At 42.7% G+C, this 21,230-nt stretch overlaps 2 protein-coding genes across 4 annotated transcripts in view; one reads left to right on the forward strand and one right to left on the reverse strand.

The window, feature by feature from the left end:
- The first annotated feature begins 1,625 nt into the window (after positions 1 to 1,625).
- LOC136344923 (potassium channel subfamily K member 17-like) overlaps positions 1,626 to 21,230 on the forward strand; it is a 105,648-nt gene continuing 86,043 nt past the window's right edge. For all 3 annotated transcript variants that reach the window (XM_066292818.1, XM_066292814.1, XM_066292816.1), the window contains exon 1: positions 1,626 to 2,014. The gene's annotated coding sequence lies outside the window, so the exon portion shown is untranslated. The remainder of the gene's footprint in view (positions 2,015 to 21,230) is intronic.
- LOC136344858 (uncharacterized) lies at positions 13,352 to 16,212 on the reverse strand. Its single transcript, XM_066292728.1, has 6 exons — positions 15,805 to 16,212; positions 15,260 to 15,738; positions 14,579 to 14,681; positions 14,430 to 14,522; positions 14,211 to 14,369; positions 13,352 to 14,157 (listed from the first exon to the last, which is right to left on the reverse strand). The coding sequence occupies exons 1-6, from the start codon at positions 16,057 to 16,059 to the stop codon at positions 14,092 to 14,094; spliced, it is 1,155 nt and encodes a 384-aa protein (XP_066148825.1). The 5' UTR covers positions 16,060 to 16,212; the 3' UTR covers positions 13,352 to 14,091.

The raw sequence follows: 21,230 nt of genomic DNA on the forward strand, positions 1-21,230 counted from the left end.
TAATTTCCGTCGCGTCAGGTTTACTTTGATTGAGCGATAGAGATGGCACCTACCCGATAAACCAGAAATGAATTGCAAATAATGGCTTACGTTTCTCTACCATCACCACCCCATCATACTGAAACGTAATATAAAATAAACATTCCTGAATGGGATAAAAACGTTTTGGGGTTTTATCAGATTTGGCTTTCGATTCGGGCGTAGACTGACGAGCGATGACCGAACACGTTTAATTTCATATTCTCAATTCAAATCCGCAAATAACCACGGCAAGTATTTTTACGGGCCACTCTAACGATTTTTAATTACGAAGAAGTTCTCTTTTATGACGGTACTTACCGGGCTGCCCACCTGGCTCTGAACCTCCGTGAACTGAGAGTTTCGTAGAATTTGTTGTAAGTACTTTACATTCAGAAAGGAAAATTTCGAAAAACCGTGGCCGCGTTAGGACCTCTCTTTTGCTAAACCCAAACCGACATGAAAACCGCGTCATCGGTCTTGACAGTTTTTTTGACGTTTGCTTTGTCTAGATTAAAATTTAGACAACGGTTACGGAGCGTATCTCGCTAGATCCAAACTAACGTGGCAACCGCGCCATCCGACGTAGGCGTCATTTTTATTATGTTTTTATTTGCATATGCCGTCAGACACCCTTTTTTAGACACTTAGCTGGCACCACTTATATCATATAGCGGCCTTGCCGGCTTTGTCTTATTTTTGCTTGTATTTAACGATACTGCTTAGTACGTGAATCATTAGTTTTTACTAATAAAACTAAACCATAATTAGGAAACTTGTTTTGCACGAAACTGCGCGAACACAGGGCGCCCCGAGCACGATTATCTATGAGGGCCAGTTTACGGAATCACCACAATCCAGTTCTACGAGAAAGATCATATTCGCTTCTAGTCATACCCAACCGAAAGCAAAACATATCCATTAATCCTTTCAACGGGATCAACATTTCAACAAACAAGCCCTCGCTAGCTCTCCGACCTCTCGCCAATGAAATAAAAAATATTTTATCACACGCGCCTTTCAATTAGTACGTGCACAAACGACAACTGAAAACATTGAGTTCTCTCTTCTATAACCTCACGTTAATACATAATTATTATCGATCAAGAGTTTGGTAAGATTAGCAAAACTAAGTTAACGCTAATGAAAATCATAAAAAATTCATAGAAATATTTTGTATGGACAATTGTTACTTGTTTAAAGTCTAGTATCAAACTCCAGCTCATAATGGCGTTCAATTGGCGCCTACCTGCGCTGAACTTCACACCTTTAATCGAATACGCAGTGACATTTCTCGTATTCAAATTTGCAAATGGCTGTTGTCACTTCAAAACTTACGCGTATTAAATTTCACGCGAAAATCCATAAGTTAGCGACAAGTTTTGTGTTAACAGGTGCATTCTCTTAATAGAGTGTATATAAACTGAGAATTTTACATAGTTTAGTAAATACTTTCAAGCTTCGGGGCTATTTGACAGTGCATCTATAATCGGTCTTAAATCCCGTAAAACCCGTCTCTAAACAGAAACACCGAGAAACTTATCTTTCGGTACGTATTTAAACTCTTACTGTGGACTACATTCACAATCGGAATGATTAATGTTACAAGTACTCAAATATCTTCATAAACATATAAGCCACAAACTCTACTTTTCGGGCGAATACAGATTCGCGTTTTGAGATCCGTCCTGATGTTGCAGCCCTTAATACCGCAGGACCTGCCATGTGCCCCTTCGAACGCAAAATTTACTCGCACATTCCTCATTCAGTGTAGCGCGAAACTTCGAGGGGTGAGCTTGCAATTTTTCGCAGATTCTCGGCAAGTTTTCGCCTCTGAGTGGCCTCATTGGATGGTGGTCGGTCCCTAACCATCCCCCTTCTAAGTCGTCGGGGAGTTGATTAGACCATAGTTTTCAGTGCCGCGATTGTTATGTAGATATTCCTTGTGAGTGACAGGTTTGGTGGCTTTTCGAGGAGGTTCTCGCGGATGATGTGGGTAAGTCTTTAAAGTTTAAGCATCCGTCAAATTTGAAAATTTTGGGGGGTAATTAAGTTTGATGCTTATTGTTAGGTAAAATTTTCCCGGTTTTGAAAGTAATAGCCTGCAGGCCGCGCCTCAGTTTTGTCATTCAAATATCTGGTCTTTTTTGAGAGACTAATGAGGCAATGTGAGTGAAAAATGATCCTCATACATAAGGCCTTTCTGAGAGAGTGACGTTTGTAAAGTGAATGTGTAGAAGTAATTTTTTGCAAGGTAGATTGTCTTGCTGCTGCTGATTAGTGGAGGCCTGAAGGGATTGGGCCAATAATTTCGAATTTAAGGCAATGTTTTGGTATTCATTTTGTGACGGAATTGGGACTACGAGATTCCGACGAAATCCACTAAACGTATTTATCTTATTTCGCCCCCAAAGTCAAATGAGAAATTTGTGATCACAGAAACTGGGCAGCATACACTACGACTTAAAAACCTATTAGAGGTGTGGGCCATGATGGAATTTTTGGCCTTCAGTCGTATCTGGTCGCTGGGGAGGCGAAAGCGCTAAGCGGCTATAGCTCGGGAATGGTTAATAGAAGTAAAAAATAAAAACTCTTATTTAAAAATTTAACTAAAAAACACGCTCTGATGATATTTTCGTTGGTTTGGAGTACTACTGACCATCCTGCGACGACGAAAATAACCTCGTTTTGCTTGTAGACCCACCCAATGTAGTCCGGCTTAAATGGTGACCCATAAGAAGAACGTGTCAATCTACATATCTTACCCAAAATATCCCAATTTTGAAGTTTCTTAGGAAAATGACTCCAACAGCTATCAACAACGAATTTTTGCTATTAAATACGTATTTATTTATTTCTTTAACCAGGTAAACTTGCAGCAGAGACATGCATGTGCCTAAAAATATCTGAATTTTCTAATGTAAAATGTCATTGGAAAAACTCTTCTGTTCCTAATGGAAGATCCTGAATTTTCCACTTCTTACCAGTCTCTAAGAAATTTTTCAGGGACTTAATTTTATTTTCTAATTATGAGGAGTTTCTTGCCTTATTTTTTGTGTTCCCTTTAAGAGTGATTTTTTTCAAACAAAACTTTATTCATTAACAACTTCTGTTGAAAAACAAGTGGAAAATCTATCAACACGGAAAAAATGAAATTTCATTTCCGACCCCATAACTATGCTCAACTGGCCGCTTACCTCGCAACGGAACAATTTTGTGCCATTACTAATGGATGTATTCTTGGTATGGCAGATAGCACACACATAATTGACATTTTAGCAAATTTATAACGCAATTTAAAGTTTAGGCTTCAGAATTTCACATCGAAACCAACGTTACTTTAAACCAAACGTTTCCTCTCCGGTTAAATATGAAACTTGAATTTTCGGGACACCCTGTATGCACTAAATCTAGTTTCGGCGAAATCCTGTAACTTTTAAATTCGGAATTATTCGCCCTCTGTTGTTTTGCTATTACTAATGGTTCAGATAAAGTTATTACGTATTTTTCCACTGAACGAGTTTAACTGTGGAGTCAGAAAGGCCAAGTGAACTTCATGAACGCAAAATAAAGGCTTTGACAGAATTGAATCGTCGATTAACCACACGGAAAATTACTAGCAGTTTAAACGTATCAAAATCAAGCGTTGGAAACCACTTCAAACAAATTGGGTACGTTAACAAACCCAATGTGTGGCTACCACATGGACGCAAGGCACTCTCCAAACGAGGAGAAACTGATTTTGTTTTAAAAGGTATGACGACAAACGAGGAGAAATGGGTAGTCTGTGACAATGTCATACGTGAAAGGTCTTGGATCACGCGCAATGAGCCGACATAAAACGCTTCAACAGCGGATGTTCACCGAAGGAAAGTTGTATTGTCCGCCCGGTGAGGTTGCGAAGACGTTGTCAATCGGACAGATCGAGCAAAAAAATCAAGCAAATTGGCAACTCGTACTCGCACAAAAACCGGCGCAACTTGGACGTGACATTTTGCCACGTCGCTCCTGCTCCCCAGATTTGACACCATCGGATTGTCGTCTGGCGCGATAGCTGCAAAACGCGCTTAATGCAAACACCTGAGGCGACTCGTGAGGGTCTAAAAAAAAGTACTTGGATCGTTTTTTTGCTAAGAAATGACCGAATTTTCACGGGCGCGGTATACTGAAGTCGTCCGAAAGCTCGAGTAGATGTTATTGGACGAAACGGGCAATACGCAGTTGTAATTTTCGGTGGACGAAACACCTTCTGAACTCGTTACGAAAACACGCACCGAGTTTGCGGACAGTCCAATAAATTGTAAACCGATTAGCACTTTTTCGGGCGTTCCTCGGCCCCGATTTTTAGCTCAGCAGGTGCATATCTCTGAATCCTTGTTATCGGCGACATAAAAAGCTTGTCAAACAAACTTTTGCCCATTTGAAACTCATCGAAATTAACCGGATAAACCTTTTTCCAGTTCTCGTTGCCTGGGTACCAGTTCGTTTGGCTTTGCAGACAAGTATTATAGTGCTGACATTTCATTGTGGCTCCTTTGAAACGTCCTCCCCTTCGACAATAGGAATAGAGCCTGCATGGCGGGATACGACGGTCCTTGTTCAGCAATTTTCAACTAGCCACATATCGTTATCTCGCAGCTTGCAACCTTTAAATTTCACTTTACCGTAATTAATTTAGCAGAGAGGTGGCTCCATTTTCGGTCGAGTCGATATAATTAATCTTGAAACATTCATTAAAAAGCGATCCGCGAAATTATTTTTCATTTTATTGGTCTGACAGCTTTCGACCGTACTATAATATATCGCAAATCATAATATTGCCATAAATCATCCATTGGAATTACCCTTCGAAATTGATTTTTAAAAACCTTTCCGCATGCAAAACGGTCGTGAGGTATTTAGCTTTTGGATGTGTGTGTATATTCAAGGAGGGCTGCCTTCAAGATATACTGAAATATTGCTTCGCGGATAACATGTTTGTTTGCCCCCCCCTCCCCCCCCCCCTCCCCCTCCCCCTCCCCCCCTCCCCATCCCCCTCCCACTCCCCATCCCCATCCTCGCCCCCCTCCCCCCGAGGCAAAGAATACATTTCGTTCGTCTCGCGCGAGGAGAAATGATAACATTCACGAAAATTCTCTCTATGCCTCATTAAGCCCCCGGAAGCATCGAAATGACCATGCCGGAAAAATTGAATTTTTGCAGTGAAACCACGAGGACCAATTTGCGCGTAATAATCGAACCCTCTCACATGCCCTTGGAGCGTAATCGAGTCTTCGTTACGGGAGCCATAATAGAGACAAGCCAAGAGTCTATTACGTCGCTGTGAAGACACATTGAATAGGGATAAATCTGCGAAACTTGGGTGTTACCATAACGGCCGCTTCAGAAAACTGTTTGATCAAACTTTGCGGTTTACACGTTCGTACCGAATGGTTTACGGGTTGTTGGTTTAGGGCGTTTAGGGAAAATTAACATGGGAGAATGTGCGATCACTTGTAACTGCAAAACTTGTACTTTCCGAATTGCCCCGACGTGTAATTCGGGAGGATTCCAGGGGATTTCTCACGTAAATTCAATGAATACTTCCGAGCGAGACGGTCCCGGGAGCGAAGGTAGGCAACCAGTTAAATGCGGATAAGAGAGGCCGGGACCTCGAACCTGTAATAATTGTCCGCGGAAATATTTGCCTCGACAAATTCGCCATTTTTCCCGCCGGCGCTTGTAGCTCGCAACCGCCCCGTGGACCCCCAAAAATATCGAAGCTAAGAATGGCGAAATTGGTTTAAATTACTCCTCGCCACTCGGGAGAATTCGAAAGGTTCGAGGTGGTAGTTATCGCTCCAACGGGCAGGTCCGGACTGTGCGTGTATCGACGCTGGACGCGTCCGTCGAGGCTCTGGACACTTAAGAGTGCAGCCCGATTTCGAGAAGATCGCGAAACCTCTACGAATATCAGTCCGCATCTTGGGAACTGAGAGGCGCTAGGCCTAGGACCGTGTGGTAATAGGCGATCGAGCCCGTTAGGCGCCGTTAATTTCTCCAAAAGATCGGCGATTAAATTCAAGGAGGCGGCTGCAAACCGGGGAGGTTCCGCCACTGTTGCGTATGCCAGTTGATCGCGGACGTGTCCGTTGCGGCTTTGAAATCTAAAAAATGTAATATGAAGGACCTTTCTTTGGAAGGATTTTCAATGTCCAGATAATCCGTATTAATGGTAGTCCATATCTCGAGAACTAATAGACGGAGAGCAAACAGCTCACTCCAGGATCCACGTCTCTCGACCGGAGAAATAAATTACACGGTTGCGAGTATTCGTTTGTTTGTGAAAAATAAATTCTTAAATAATTAAATAAACTTCCGTCCGATATGAAATATGTTCCTCGGGGAACATACTAAATGGAGATAAATTCGCGATAACTGAACGTTCCTTCAGAAAGCCGTTCTATCTGGCCCGGTGGCTCACATTGATCATTATTTACATATGCAGGCAAGGGTTTAATTATCTGGATTGTATTAACTAGCATCGCAAATGCGGTTGTTGACCACTCTTTGCCGGTCTCCATTACGGAAACTATTCTGTCTATGTAAATTGCGTTTCTGTTAGTGCTGGCTTGTTCGTTAATTACTGTGGACAGTACAACTTGAGCCTCGTATTGTTCGCGCTATTAATTTGTACGTTAACGGCATCGATTTACTACGATTTGGAGATGGGCTAAATGATGGGCGTGGCCGGTACTTATTAGTGTAATTATGATGTCAGGAGTGGCGTGCGAGAAACGTGAATTTCGGACGTGTATCGCAAACGAGGAACGCGAAAAATCGTTCGAACAAACTTCCAGAGGGGAATCTGTCTCTCTGCCGTGGAAATTTGATGGACCGGCAACAGTAATGATTTCGAACGTGTTTGGCAAGGGAGCTACGTGAAAAATCATCGAAACTACCTCCTGAGGGGGGGGGGGGGGGGGGCACCACCGCGGAAAACTGAAAACTCCGCAAAAGTATTTCGTCGGGCCTCCTCCATTTCCATGCGAAACACTTAAATGAGAATAGATCACTCGACCTATTCGCCGCGTTGCCGGACCGAAGCAAAAACTCCGAACTCGGGGGAAAATTTTGTCGAGGGAACGGTCGTTCGGTTCGTCACATTGAGGTGAAGCTCGCATCGTCTTAGACGTGGCTTCTTCGCGCCTACGCTATACACAAATACCCCAACCATCGTCAATTATAATCTTCGACCAAACTTTTTAGCAACTTAATCGAAAAACTTCTCAGCTGCCTTCATTGTTGCCAATATCTTATTAAACGATCAACGATCGAGTGGCAATCCAGTAGAGTCTGGATAATTGAGAAATTTTAGAGCAAAACCGAATTGCAAACCTTCCCATTTAGCGACTCAATTCATTTTAGGCGATAACTAAGCAACAGCAAGGCTGCTGCTGTTGGTTTAATTTCCGTGATGTAGGTCAGCAACCGGATGAGGGAATCGCAGAACAAAGTAATTGGCAACAATGGAGATTTATAACCGTATTTCATGAAGGATTAATTTGATACATGCCCGGGTCAAAGGGCGTTTTATGGATAATTGGGTCACGTTTCGGCCATTTGAAAGTGCCTAAATTGATATTCAAATCTCATTTTTCAGGTTCCAGAAAGGGACCGTTTCGGAGAAGGGAAACGTTCGATCTGGGATTAGGTTGCGACTCGCGTGTTGCCAAATATTTATGCTTAGAATAATGACTGAATTATTTCCGTTTGTTTTCGTTATTTCTTTGACTCATCCGAAGCTCTAAAGCCGCGATCCAACGCTCCAGAACACATTTAGAGTGCAAAATTGGCACTGCTACGTCTTCGCCGTGGCGTGTCCTACATATAAATGCACAAAACTTAATAACCCTGCAAGGCTCGTCATTGTAGTTTCATCCATTCGGTTGTCTCCTCATAAAGGCGTTGTCCAATTAAAGCGGACAACGTAATCCAACCTTAATAACGATATTATTTGGGCAAAATATGGTATGTTTCGACCTCATAAACATCCTGTACGTGTGTCGTCTTCACGTACCTTGAAACCTCGTCAAATTGCTACATACAGAATTTGTACGTGCACGAAGCCGCTGGAATCCAGTGTAAACATTTTCTACAAAAATTGTTTAATTCATATCGAATAAGCCCCGAACGAAATAATCTGGTGCTCCAACCAAGTGGGGCAAAAACGCACGACACAGCGCCTCACAAAGGCCCTTCGGGATCTCACTAGTGTCAAATTTGGGGTTGATGAACGATCTCTAATGTCAAAAAATGATATAGCATCGGATATTGATTCAACGGTAACTGGCTCGTTTGTTTTTTCGGTCCCCTCTCGTCGATGTTTATATTGTATAATATAGGGGGGAACGATATCCTGTCTTGTCGAAATATATAATAAATTCCGAGACCGGTCCTGAAAACTGGGTTAAGGATATATTCATACGAAATTTTTGTTCTCCTGTACAAAAATGTACATAATGAGTAACAAGGCTCGTTAGAAGCTAAGTATAAACTCTAAAAACAGCCCTTATAGTTCTGTAGTAGCGACCCCATTACGACATATATACTTTTATTACTAAACCGATTTCGCCCACAATCACCGCTAATTGACCACTTCGCCATTGATTTCGACTATTAATTGATTCGATATTTGCAATTGACGTAGTTATGGTCATGCAGTTGTTATGGATGAAACAAAAGTTGTGATTTGAGCCTGAGTAATGTGCAGCAGCTCTGGTCAATTCAATAAACATTCGAAACGGGCGGCTAGTGCAGGAAAAGAGCCGAGCGGGTGGCGCGTCCCGAAAACCCGTGGGGGCACAACGGGGGTTAGTTCAGGTTAGCTAAGATCAGATTTTGCAATTAAAGAGGGGCCCCTCCCTACATGGAGACGTTTCGGCTCGTATCAGACGTCAAGGGGGAGAAATCGTCACGAAGGAAACGCTAAAAAATCGAGTTTCACCGTGCAGTTGGGAGTTCCCGTTGACATTTCTCGGCCTCCATCGCTTCAATATCTCTTTTAATATATTGAGACGCCTACGCGCCCCTGCGAGGGCTAAGACTGAAGCCCCAGTTCTAGCCTCCTAATGTTGATTAAAACTGTGAAAGGTACCTCATCTGCAACATTCGTCCTCTTTATATAAATTTTTGAGCGAAATTATATCAAAGTGGAGCTCATCATCTTCAAGACGTAATGGAACAGAAATTCGCTGATAAGGACTGTTTTCAAGGCAGAGTAATAATAAAGATAAAAAGCGCACCAGTCTAAGTGAATTAATAAGGCGTTTTGAATTTTTAAAACCCTTAACTCGTACCCCGAAGTTTCCTAATAGAAGCGAACGTGGACATTACGTCCCTAAGTGAAGAATGAACTTGAGACGGGAGAAATTCCTAATACATGCGCTGATAATCTAAACTTTTGGCTAATTAGTCGCGCTTAATCAGACCCTTAATACCCGCCGACATCTGGAAAGGCCGTAATGAAAAGCGGTATTGTTGTCCACCCAAATCCTTTAGGGCCGGATGTTCGAGGCGTTGGGAATCTTCCTTTATCCTTAAGGAAATCCCGGGTCCTTGAAAGGAAACTATGGCTAATTAATTATTGCCTTTGAGGCAGCTAAAGCGCCGGGAAACAGATGGAAACTTCGATTCCGGCCGCAGGAGCAAAACAACGAAGCTCACTTAGTTCCTCGTATATTAAATCCCAGGCAGCGAAACTGATATAGTGTAAAAGAAAAAAGGCAACACCGCAACAGTTACTTGGGACTTCTTGGTTTTATGAGGGAAACGTGAATCAGAAAACGCCACTGAGGTCAATCGGACCGCATTGCCAAGCCGGGATGAAATTCCGGGAGCCTTGATCTTTATAACGAATCAGAAATATGAATTTCAAAAACAACTTCTGGCGAAAAAGTGAAAAATAAACTTATAAAGAAAATAATTCAGAATAATGCAAACAGAAATATGGAAACGGGTGTCAGAGTCGGAAAGGGACTGAAAACAGTCGTTATCAATTTTTCTTCTGCTCCGCCGTGGGCCATATAGCCGTTTTTGTGCTTCCATGAACACAAATATAAATAAATGGATAAGCTAATAAAACCCTTCCCAGAGAGAAAGAAGGAATATCGAGATTATTTTTTATTTTGCCAAATTTCTGTTTTGAAGACGTGGTTTCCATTAAAAACTAGTAATACGTTTTGCTTGAAAAATTTAACGAACCGGAAAGTCATCAGCGGTAAGCACTCTGTTTCCTTTCCGACCGTAAATTAGTTTGTAACGTCGTTAACTGCAAAGATAAATTATTTTTAAATGAGGAAATTACTGTCCAATTGAAGTCTGAATTGGATTATAGACCGATGAAACGTTTCCAGTAAAAAAGGCAGCGAATAAAGTAAATGCGAGGCAATTATTGTTCACTAACGAATCGAAATTCTTAATTAAAAGCTCAAATTAAAAAGACCAACGGAGAAGAGAATGTAATTACAACTTGAAGTATAACTTAAAAAAAAAACAGATAAAATTAAATTATGTTGATAATTCTTCAGAAAACGCAGTACGTTGTTACAGAGTGATGTATATTTGTGAGGAGAGTGAAATAAAAATTAAAAAAAAAAAAAAAAAAAAGTTCCGACGAGTGGGATTCGAACCCGGATCCTTGGGACGACGCGTCGACAATTAAGCCATTGAGCTACGCTGGATTTTTGCCGTGCGGCTTAACACACGATTACTTTCATAATGACAATGATTTCAGTAAATCAATAAAACTAATCCGCCTTCCGTAGGCACAAGACCGAAGATTTAGCTAGATATTAAATAAAGACATTGAAAATACCAATGTAATCTTAAACTGATTAAAAAATGAAGAAAGATTTAGTAGATCGTAGAGCGACCTACGTGACGTCATCCGCATCTGAAAAAGGGCTAATAATTGGATTTGGGCTTTCGAAATCTGCGGTTTTTTTATAAACTGCGCAGTCGCTGTTGTGATCTTTTCTTTCGCAAACTTTCGCGACTAAAGCCGTCAAGAAACCCGCCAGCGTCTACTCGAAGATCCATCGGAAGCGGTTAGCTGATGAAAATAAATTGAATCGCCGAAGATGTGGTTTGACATTTTCAGTTGCGTGTTTTAAAAAAACGGATTATAGATATTTTATTTACCGCATTTGATCGGACCGCGAATGAATAAATGATAAATGGCCATAGGACGGGACTTAACTCGGCCCTAAAGCTCGTAGTTGTCCAGGTCAGTTCGGAGAACGTTCTCAAACTTACCTCGTAAAGTAACAAGAGGATGCTTTTTTATTAAGAGGTACAGATGTGAGTACCCGTTGCCAGTGCGTTCCGAATCATCAATCTCGTGACGCCAAACTAACGACACGAAGCCCGAGGAGTCGAAATTAATTAAGACATCAATACCGAAGAGCCCCCATTTCGTTTCGATTCCTTCTTTTAATATTAAATTCTGTCGCCGGCCCTCTGATAGATCGCATTTTTCGTCAAATAGAAGAGGATCAAAAGCAGCAGTCCCAACCCTATTTACAGGCCCGGAAAGTCGAATGGCTTAAGACGATTCAATTTTTTTTTGTCGAGGTGACTTCCATGAGCTTCCATTGAAGATTTATACGTGAATTTTCGATTTAGTTTCATAGCGGCTCCCTTTTAAGCTTTGAACGTAATATAAAATAGAGCGTAGATTTACATAATACCTGAGTGTTCAAGGAATGTTGTAATGACAAACAAATTTTAGAGTTATTGTACGTTGAACCACGTCCGATGGAGCCCAACTTTACGCCCCATTTCCTTCGTTGTAATAAGTTATCTTGTCTAAGGAGAGTTGATGTAAAAAGACAAAAAAATTCCCTCCTCGAACTTTGACAATTAGGAGCTAATTGAATTCCGAGCAGGCAGCACCGATTTTATCGACATGGAGGCACTCCTCTCAATTCAAAGCCCTGATCCATTGCAGAGTGGGGCTGAACGGGGAGCCCCGGCGATTATTAAGCCCCATAAAATTTTGATGGGGCTTTTGCTAGTCTCGAAGAGCGCAAATTTCTTATTTCGTTTGTCAAAAATCAGCACTAGATAATTAAATTCGAAGCAGCGCTTTTGTGAAATGCCCCGAGTCGAAGAGCCACTTGGAACAAGCAATTACGGCTCTATTAAATATTCCATGTTGGTGGCACATTTTGAGGCAATGCAGGCCTAAAAATTAACGCGCCTGCAATAATTGTAGGTATTCTTTTCTTGTGGCGTAACGAGATGGTAATTAAACTTCGCTTAGATGAAGTTCGTTTACTTCACGGAGCGAGCAATCACAAAAAAAAAAACAATAAAAATTTATTTTTTAGTAATAATTAATGAACGTCAGCTTGGCAACGTGGCCCGTAGGCCGTCGGTCATCCAAGTGCCGTAATGTCCGTTTAGTCGCTTCGCACGAAAACGGGTGGGACCTGACGAAAGAGTGTCGCGACGCTGCCACATCCGCCGATTATCGAGAGATCCCTTCCTGGAGGTACGAAACGTAAATGATAAAAAGGAAATATTTTCACAGTTTTATTAATCGTTCAGAAATTTAACGGAGCAATTTCCCGCCATCGAACTCACTCTCACGGCTGGTTTATTTTCCCGCACACCTAAAATATGCCTCGTAAAATTCCAAAAACGAACGAATCTAAATAAATTGCAGTATTACTAATGTCCCCTTATTGGCCCCACCAAATACGTTTCGGCAATATCTTACTGAGGCAATAAAGCTGAGTAGCTTTTAAACGAACCAACCCGAAAGAGAATTCCAATTTATTTTCAATTTGTTAACCATCTGGGGTTTAGCCATTCAGCTAACGTATCATCTATAATCTCGTAGAGTGCAGATTCAATTTTAACTGATCGATATGCGCACCGGTATGTCGCGAAATTACCTCATTAGCTTACGATCTGCCGCAGTATTTCGTTTATTAAGTTCCCCCTAATTACTGCAACCAATAAATTCTCCGAAGTCGGTGCTCAAAGTAGAACTCGGACGAATCATGCTCGGCCAAAGAAGGAATTAAAACTGACCGTTTAATTTCCATCCCGAGGCACCTTGGATATCCGGCGAGTGAGGTTCGTTATGATGTTGTGATTCGTTACGATTATGTTGTGATACGTTATGACGGACAGCACCGCGGTTTAGACGGGAAAGCTGTTAAACGAGTTTCAAAAATTCTACTTGAGATTTTCAAATCAAAATTCAATCGATCCATTGGATGTTTCGTCCACATCCATATATTTCAAGTAGGAGAGTAATTACAATGTCCGGTTTTCCTGTTAAAATGGTGAATGAATTTTAAACATACGCACTGTTCCATACACGGAATTTGACATTTCACCTCATTATATGACGACGTGCCGCAGCAGTGTTTCGCTTAATATGTCGCCCCTATAATTACTGTAAATATTAAACCCTGATGAAGTTTGTGCCAAAATGTAATCCAGGGGCAAATAATCGGATGAGAACTCCAATTTCTTCCAAATCCCGTAGGCATCCGGAGGCTTTGTCCATTGTGGTGGTAATGTATTGGTTTGTTTGGAAAGGATGAGAGAAAACCTTGTTTCAAATTGATTCGCGTACAGCTAATAATCAATCACCTTGTTTACTCTCCGAAATAGGTTTCAACCCCCTAAACGGTGAGATATTGTTTACTATCGGCCTTGAATTCCAGGGAAATGTGACAAATTAATATCGATGCGAACGCGTGAGTTTCCATCCAGAAATCGAGTCCCGAGAGGGAAATGAAATCATCACGGAAAACAGAAAACAAATTGTCTTAATTCCGGAAAGAAGGTTAATAAAAACAGGTGGAGCAGGATATTGAGGGTTAACTTTATACAAACGGGATCTTATCAGATCGTCATGGATAAAACTGGCTAGATGGTTCGGATTTGGGGACGGGCAGATTTAGCCGGGCCAGTCACATATTTAGCCCTTTTAGAGGTTTAAGATCGGGAACGAACACTGACGAAGCAACGGCTAAGCCGAAGCTTATTTTTCGAAATCTCGGAATCAATCAATTAATAGGAGTTTCTAGCTGCTATCGAAACGATCATGCTTCCGAGAGCGTAAGAACCCTTCAGTATCTAAAACGTGTCCGGTCCGAGGATCGTTCTATTTTTTAATGATGAAATCGTACCCGGACTTCGGTGATGTAGTTCAACGAAATGAACATTGGAATCTCCATTTTTAGAACTTTTTGCATGTTTTGAATGACAAACATGTAATTCTTGACGCTCTCCGTGTCCCACTCGAACCAGTCGAAGGCCTGAACGGTCGCCTCGTACAGTTCTTCGAACTATCGAGAATTATCAACTGATTAACGTGCACATTTTCGACTAATAATTGTTTCCATTACCATATTTTCGAAGTTTTGCCCGAAATAAGTGAGGCAGTGCACGTATGCTAGTTGAAACAACAGCACCGAGCCAAATAAAACACGCATTTCCGGCTGGAAAAAATGGAAAATTTATGCAATAAGCAGCGTTTAATTACTCATAAACTCACTATAAATATGGCTCTCAAGCTTGTGCAGATCACGAAAAAGCCTCCAAACGTGATTTGGGTCAGCAAAACGGTTTTTCCTATTTCCATTACGACTAGGCTCCATCTGAAAATTTCGAAACGAGTCAAGTCTCTGACTCGCGAATAATCCCGAATTGAGTTATTTTGGCAAAGTGCGAAACAAGCGCGAGTTACCATTAAAATTTACGAAGAAAATTCCTCTAATAATAAATGTCACAGCTGTTGGATAAGGAAGGAAGCAAAAGCCCTTTTTAGCAGGTTTTATACGAAAATAAATGACCATCTGTGCTTAATTATAAGACAGTTATTAACTGAAGTAAAATGTTAACCGAGTTATGATAATTTCATAAAATCTAGGTGAGTCGGGGGGTGGAAAAAGTCGTCGGTTGCGAATTTTTCGTCCCTCCATTACGGCCTTCACTTCATATGTACCAACACACCACCGCTGCCCGTTTTAGCATTTAAACCGGACCCGCGGGCCATAATAATGCAATACACAACCTTGATTTATAATGTCCTTGCATCCTCCCCGCATGCATGCAGCAAAGCGGCTTTACCGGATGCGTGCGTGGGCTGAAAGCAGGGTTTTACCCCACGTGTGTAGTAAACTGCGTCCCGCACGCGCGGGCGTAAAGGCGAGAAACACATTGCGCAACACTTAACTCTTTGAGGACCTGATGCCGTCTCCACACCATCGCTACGACCTCCTTTTGCTCGTCACTGCCGCTCTTCCTCGCGGCTCTTCTCACGTACTCCCTGAGGAGCAGGAACTGGTACCGCAAATGCACCACGTGATAAAAATAACGAAAGACAGTGAAGATGCCCACAGTGTCGGTTAGCGTCAAGCCGAACATCAACAAGTAGGAGAGTTTCGTGTGGGAAAATGATTCGGGCATCGCTCTTTGGATCAGAAATTCGCGTTGCATGATGTCGGAATAGAAAATGCCTGCCATTATGTTTAGGGCCAATCCCAGCAGGCAAAACAAAGCAAAAAGTGCAATCTTGCCTGCGGCGTCGCATTTAATTTTCTGGTGAATTTTCCTTCCCATTGAGTATGAATCCCAGCTATGCGTTTCTTTGAAGTACGCCAACGTCTCGGCAATGTCGTGTCTGCACGAGAAAAGGGCCATGTAAGAGATTCCCTACCAAAAAAAAAAGACGAAAAATGTTTCAGTAATTTTATGAATAAATGCGGATATAATACAAACCGTCATGTTTAGAGCGAATTCCCAGGCGTGGCGAATGAAGAAACTAAAAGTGAAGTTTTCAATTATAAGGAAAACTTGGATTAGGGCGACAAGGAAATTCAACCGCAGCACAGTTGGGAGAACTGGTATTCGAATTATGAGCCCTGTGAGCGTCTCTATGGATTCGATTGCGGGTCTCCAAAAGTCGTCTAAAAAATTAAAAAAAAAAATTAATTCGAGATGGGGAAAGACGCGTGTGGAACCGTTACCTGCCATGGCTCGGCCGTAATGCAGTGACAGAAGCGTTTCATTACGTCGTAAAAAAATGCTATTAGGGGTAATGAGAGATATAGAGTAGGTAAATAAAGGAGCATTTCACCGGTTCGTTAGCACGGTAATGCTACACCTGTATGAAAAAAATTTCAATTCACAAGGAAACGGGCCATCGACCGTTTGGTCTTTTTGCCCTTGCGGCGAGGACGCTCGCGTCTACGCATAAACAATCGCCGCTGACGTGCAAACAAAAGGTACGAGGAAGAAATGCATCGGGAAACGATCCGCCAAGGCGGCCGGAGGGAGGAGGAGGCGCGACCCTCCGATCGGCATCCTAAGACGGAGAAGATCCGGCGATTTGGCGTTCGCCATTTTGTCCAGAAAATCGGACTTGTAAGACGACGCGGACACAACTTGATCTTGCTCGGCTCGCAAACGCCAAACCCCCGCACGGGCACGTGATATCGGTGCATATATATATGTATATATATATATATATATATATATATTTTTTTTTTTTTGTGCAAAAGCTTTGCAAATCGAGTCGTTCTGTAGACGCGTATGTTTCGAGAGACAATTTTTCCAAGAAGAATAAAGCCTGTGGAAAAAGTGTCACCGAGACGGCGATAAATTTAACTCACAAGGGAAACACTTTCATCGTCCGGGTCCATACGTTTGCTTTAGCTGCGTAAGTGCAAAATCCCCGAGGATGTATTCCTTTTTAGCGTACAAGGCGGAAATAAGACTGGGGCGTTAGAGGCATTATGTTTTAGTTGAGCCGGGGGTTGAAATCTGTCGCGTCACTCGGCGAACTATTTCCCCGGCACACACACGTAAGACACCCCGACAAATCCGGGCTTATAAATTCATTACTACGTCTGCCGGGCATCGGATTCCGTTGCCCTTTTTTTCCCCCCATCCGACTTACGGCGTTCAATTATTTAGTAACTAACAGGGCTTATTAAATGAACCGCTACGGCAGCCTTCGCATTTTATTAATGTACCCTCCACAGATAGATTGAGCAAACCGCTGCTGAACATTCATGGAAATTAAATATCCAAAAGATAAATTACGTGGGCCTTTAGCCTCGCAGAATTATTAATGATGCACTGCGAAATGATTCTGCGGAGGACCAGATAAATGAGTCCACTAAAAGTTTTATTTTGTTTTGATAAGGCCTCGCCGATGCTTTTCGTAAATTAATCTAGCTATAGCGAGATAGATCTAATAGAAGTCTTTGTAAATTCCATAAAGCTTCCGTCGGGATTCAGCGTTTTCGCCGGAGTTGATGGATTATGTAGCAGCACGGTATTGCTGTAGCTGGATATGCATCGTTTTCGAAACGACATGAATTAAAAATAACATGCAGATCGCAAAAAATGCAAATCTTATTCGGTGACATCTGCAGAAGCATGGAAATTACCGAATCGTTCGCAACCCTCGCCGCGGCATATGGCCGCGTTTACAACGTTTCAAACTGCGGAACTAGGACCGAATTTTCCACTCTTGTCAGTGGAAAACGTCCCTCGGCGGCGTCTCGCATTCGCAGGTACACACATATATTTCCCGGACTTATTTGCCGGAAATGAGACCCGGACCATTCTTAAAAATGAAGTGTTCCCCCTCCTTGCTCCGCGTCATACATCCCATACCTTGAGCCTCGGCTCAATCACAATACCTTCTAATACAAATAACTTCTATTTCGACTTGTCGGAAGCGTCCCTGTTCGCTGTGACAAAACACAGTTTGTCTGTCTTGTTTATTGGTGATTCGACAAGATTTAAACTTCAACACTTATTGCTTTGGCGAATATTTATGGTCTCCCCGATAAAACCTCCTGCACACGAATCGTCTATTATTCCGTTCATGCATTTTCATCGTATCGAACGAGTGTTGAAATTTATTCGGCGATTGGTCAGTAAAACGTCCTCTCGAATAGACACCAAATAACGAAAGTGCTTATTCCGTTAGGTCCAGAATCGGGGGGAAAACAACGGCGTGAAATGGCCGTTTATACCGGGCGTTCCAGTTTTAATCCGCGCGTCCTCGCAGAGCGCCGAGGAACGCGCGTTAGCTCGAGACACGAGGTTCCTCGCGTCTCGTTTATTGCTGCGAACGTGGGAGGGGGCGGAAAGTAACGTCGTCTCTGCGCATGCCGATGTTTGCTCACCGTCTATCTGGAAGTCAAGCGGATGGAACGAATTAATCTTTAATCGAAACGTGTTATTCTGCACCTCGGCTATGCAAACCTGCACTGCGCCACCGTACTCGCCCGGTATTGCACCATCGGATTTCCATTTATTCCGATCGCCGCAACACTCCCTAATGTCCTCTTTGGACGTTTCGCTTAAAAACGATTGATTCGTATCGATTAAAGTTGAAAATTTGCTCACCGGACGGCGAGAGGGCGTCGATAACGAACGCGATTCTTATCGCTAATTCGAAATGAATTTTTTTTTCTTTCTATTAATCGTTCGTTTGGATCTGAAGTTAGGGAAAAGGACGGTACTTTCCGGCCTTCCTTCCCCTCGCCGCTGACACGGCGGCACTCGCCTGTGAGTGAAGGGCGCTCGGCCGGTCTCAGAGCGAGGGACGGGGCCCGTTGGGACCATCGTCGATTTACTATTAGCGGGTCGACCGAACGATTCGTCGGGCTAGGAGCGTCCACGTGATTGAAGAGGCGCTCCTAGGAGATCGAAAAGAATCGAAAGTCGCGGTGGTATTTGCCTCGATCGGCCCGTCCCTGACGGGCACCGTCTCGAAATCGCCCGGAAAGTAACGAGGCCGGAGACCAAAATCGGCATCGCCGCGTTCGCCGGCCTGCTGCAAGGGTGCGGTAACAGGGAGGCGGCCCACTGCGCACCCTCACGCGTTGGTTTACGCATTGCTGCCGCTCTTCCCGGAGCAAATTTCCTGATTGTCGGCAACGGCAATTCCCGTCTTAATTCGAAACCCTCTATCGAGATGCACACGGTATTTTTACAAAGATTCGATTTTAGGGCGTTTGGCAGACAAAAAGGGCTCTCCGAGGATAAGTTCTAATAACTTTAAAATTGTTTGTTTGGTTGTTTGTTTTTTTTTGCCTTTCTGAAAGCACGATTGTTACCCTGCGCAAACAAAATTACGTGTTCGTAATGAAGAAGTTGGATACTTCCGAATAAAAGTTAAAGAAACAAAGACTGTTCTGAGAACCTTCTTTCGTCATTTTTCAGGATTTACTTGAATTGTAGTTTCAGTGAGTTATGTCTCTTCGGGAATAGGTTTAATCGCTGCCTTCGAATCCGCTTTTTCTTCGGTGCGATCGCCCTCGCGGCGTCCATTAGGTAAAATACCGAATGAGATTTTCCCCGTGGTCCGGATGTTTTAAACCGTATTGAGGAGCATTAATAAACTCCGCGGCAAGAACATATTATCGTCTTTCACAAAACAATTTATCTGCCTTATCAATTAATCTACGACTAAGTTTTCCATACATCCTGCTTTGCTCAAGGCGTCTTTAAGATTAATGCTTCCGTTTAGTGACATCTCTCTAAAATTTTGGCGTTTGGATTAATGGAATATTTTAAATGAATTTCACACCCCTCCCTCCGTCTTGTTGTACGGCTTACTACACAAGTTTGAGAAGAAAGATTGATTTTGCTCATCTAACTTGGCCTCTTCCCAAACGGAATACTAACAAGTCAATTCGAACTTCGTCGAATCAAATATTCGTCCATCTGGCTTTGAAATGGATTTATACGTTTTAAATTGAATACTTAACAGTACAGCCTTTTCGGGATTCAATGGTCGACTTTAGCGCGCTGGTGCGGGTCATAAATACTCGATTTGCTTGATGAAAGAAGTTGTTAAATTTTCGCCCTGGGAATACCGAAGGGATTGCTTATTAATGGGCAAAGCAACTGTTGCGGTCAAGCTTGAACCGAGTTCTCTTTCGAACTGCAGCAAATGTTCACTATCGATTTTAACTGGTCGTGCACGTGTCACCGATACGGCAGTCACAAAGTGTGCATCATACCTCAGCAAGGCGTCGAGAGTGTTATTCATTTATACAGGGTGTGACAGAGCGTCGTCGGGACGTCACGCAGGGGGGGAGTGTACTCCGCGAAGTAATATACGCGACGTTTCTGAATACGTGGTCGTAGTATCGGGATATCAAATTCCAATACTAGAGTTGGTGCGTGACGGCGGTTGTACCTGCGAAAGGAATCACAGGTCGAGAAATCAAGGCTGGAACTGTGCGTTCATTAACCGAAATGGAGGAACGAAAGGAGGAAGAGCGGGCTGACCGGGGCCTGTCTCATCTCAGTTCATGGTTTTGGGGCTGGGTCGGCCTCTTCCTTTTACCAACTAACTTGACCACTACCCGGGTTTCTCACCTCCGCTTGGTCACGTCTGGGCGCCGGACGCCCAGAGGATCGCCACTCCAATTGTATCATGTCGTCGTTGAGGATGCGGCATCGTGAAGTGGAAAGAACCGAGGCATAAACTTAAGAGGATGTCGATGGTCAACTGAATTACGGCCTGGTTTCGCGACCGTGCACGATAAAAAAATTAATGGGTGGATTGGGGGCCAAATTTAAGACGAAAATTTCATATAAATACTTGTCCAAAAATGCCTCGGCTTCGATCTACAGGGTGTTAGAAAACACCGTTTTTTCGTTTTTTTTTTTATTATTTTATTTATTTTTTTATTGAAACTTGCTGAAAATTTGTACACGTTGTGCGCTGAGCATTTCTTACAAACGTAAATTTTCAGACTTCGATTTCGAACACGGGGTGGTGCGAATTGGTGCGGTCGCGAGCTCTCACTTATCACATTTTTTTCGTTAAAATTTGAATCTCTTCGACGAATTTCCGAAATCCGCTTTGAGTTTTGTCACTTTTCAGCTTCTTGCCGAATTTCGCTTAAATCGACGGTTTGGGCAATGTTCGCGACGATAGTCGAGGTCGTTCGCATCAATCGATTTAAATAACGAAGCAACACTTAGTGGAGTCAACCATGATTTTTTGTTCCATTTGGTTGCTGTCGAGTTTGACGACTATTGACTGTTGGTTGCGCGAAACTGCCAAATAACCAAAAAACAATGGTTTTTTGGCAGTGTTTGTTAAAACGCAAAAGGGTTTTTTAACATCCCACAGATCGAAACCGAAGCATTTTTGGACAAGAATTTAT

The sequence above is a fragment of the Euwallacea fornicatus genome, chromosome 18 (genome assembly GCF_040115645.1).
Source record: "Euwallacea fornicatus isolate EFF26 chromosome 18, ASM4011564v1, whole genome shotgun sequence".
Taxonomy (NCBI): domain Eukaryota; kingdom Metazoa; phylum Arthropoda; class Insecta; order Coleoptera; family Curculionidae; genus Euwallacea; species Euwallacea fornicatus.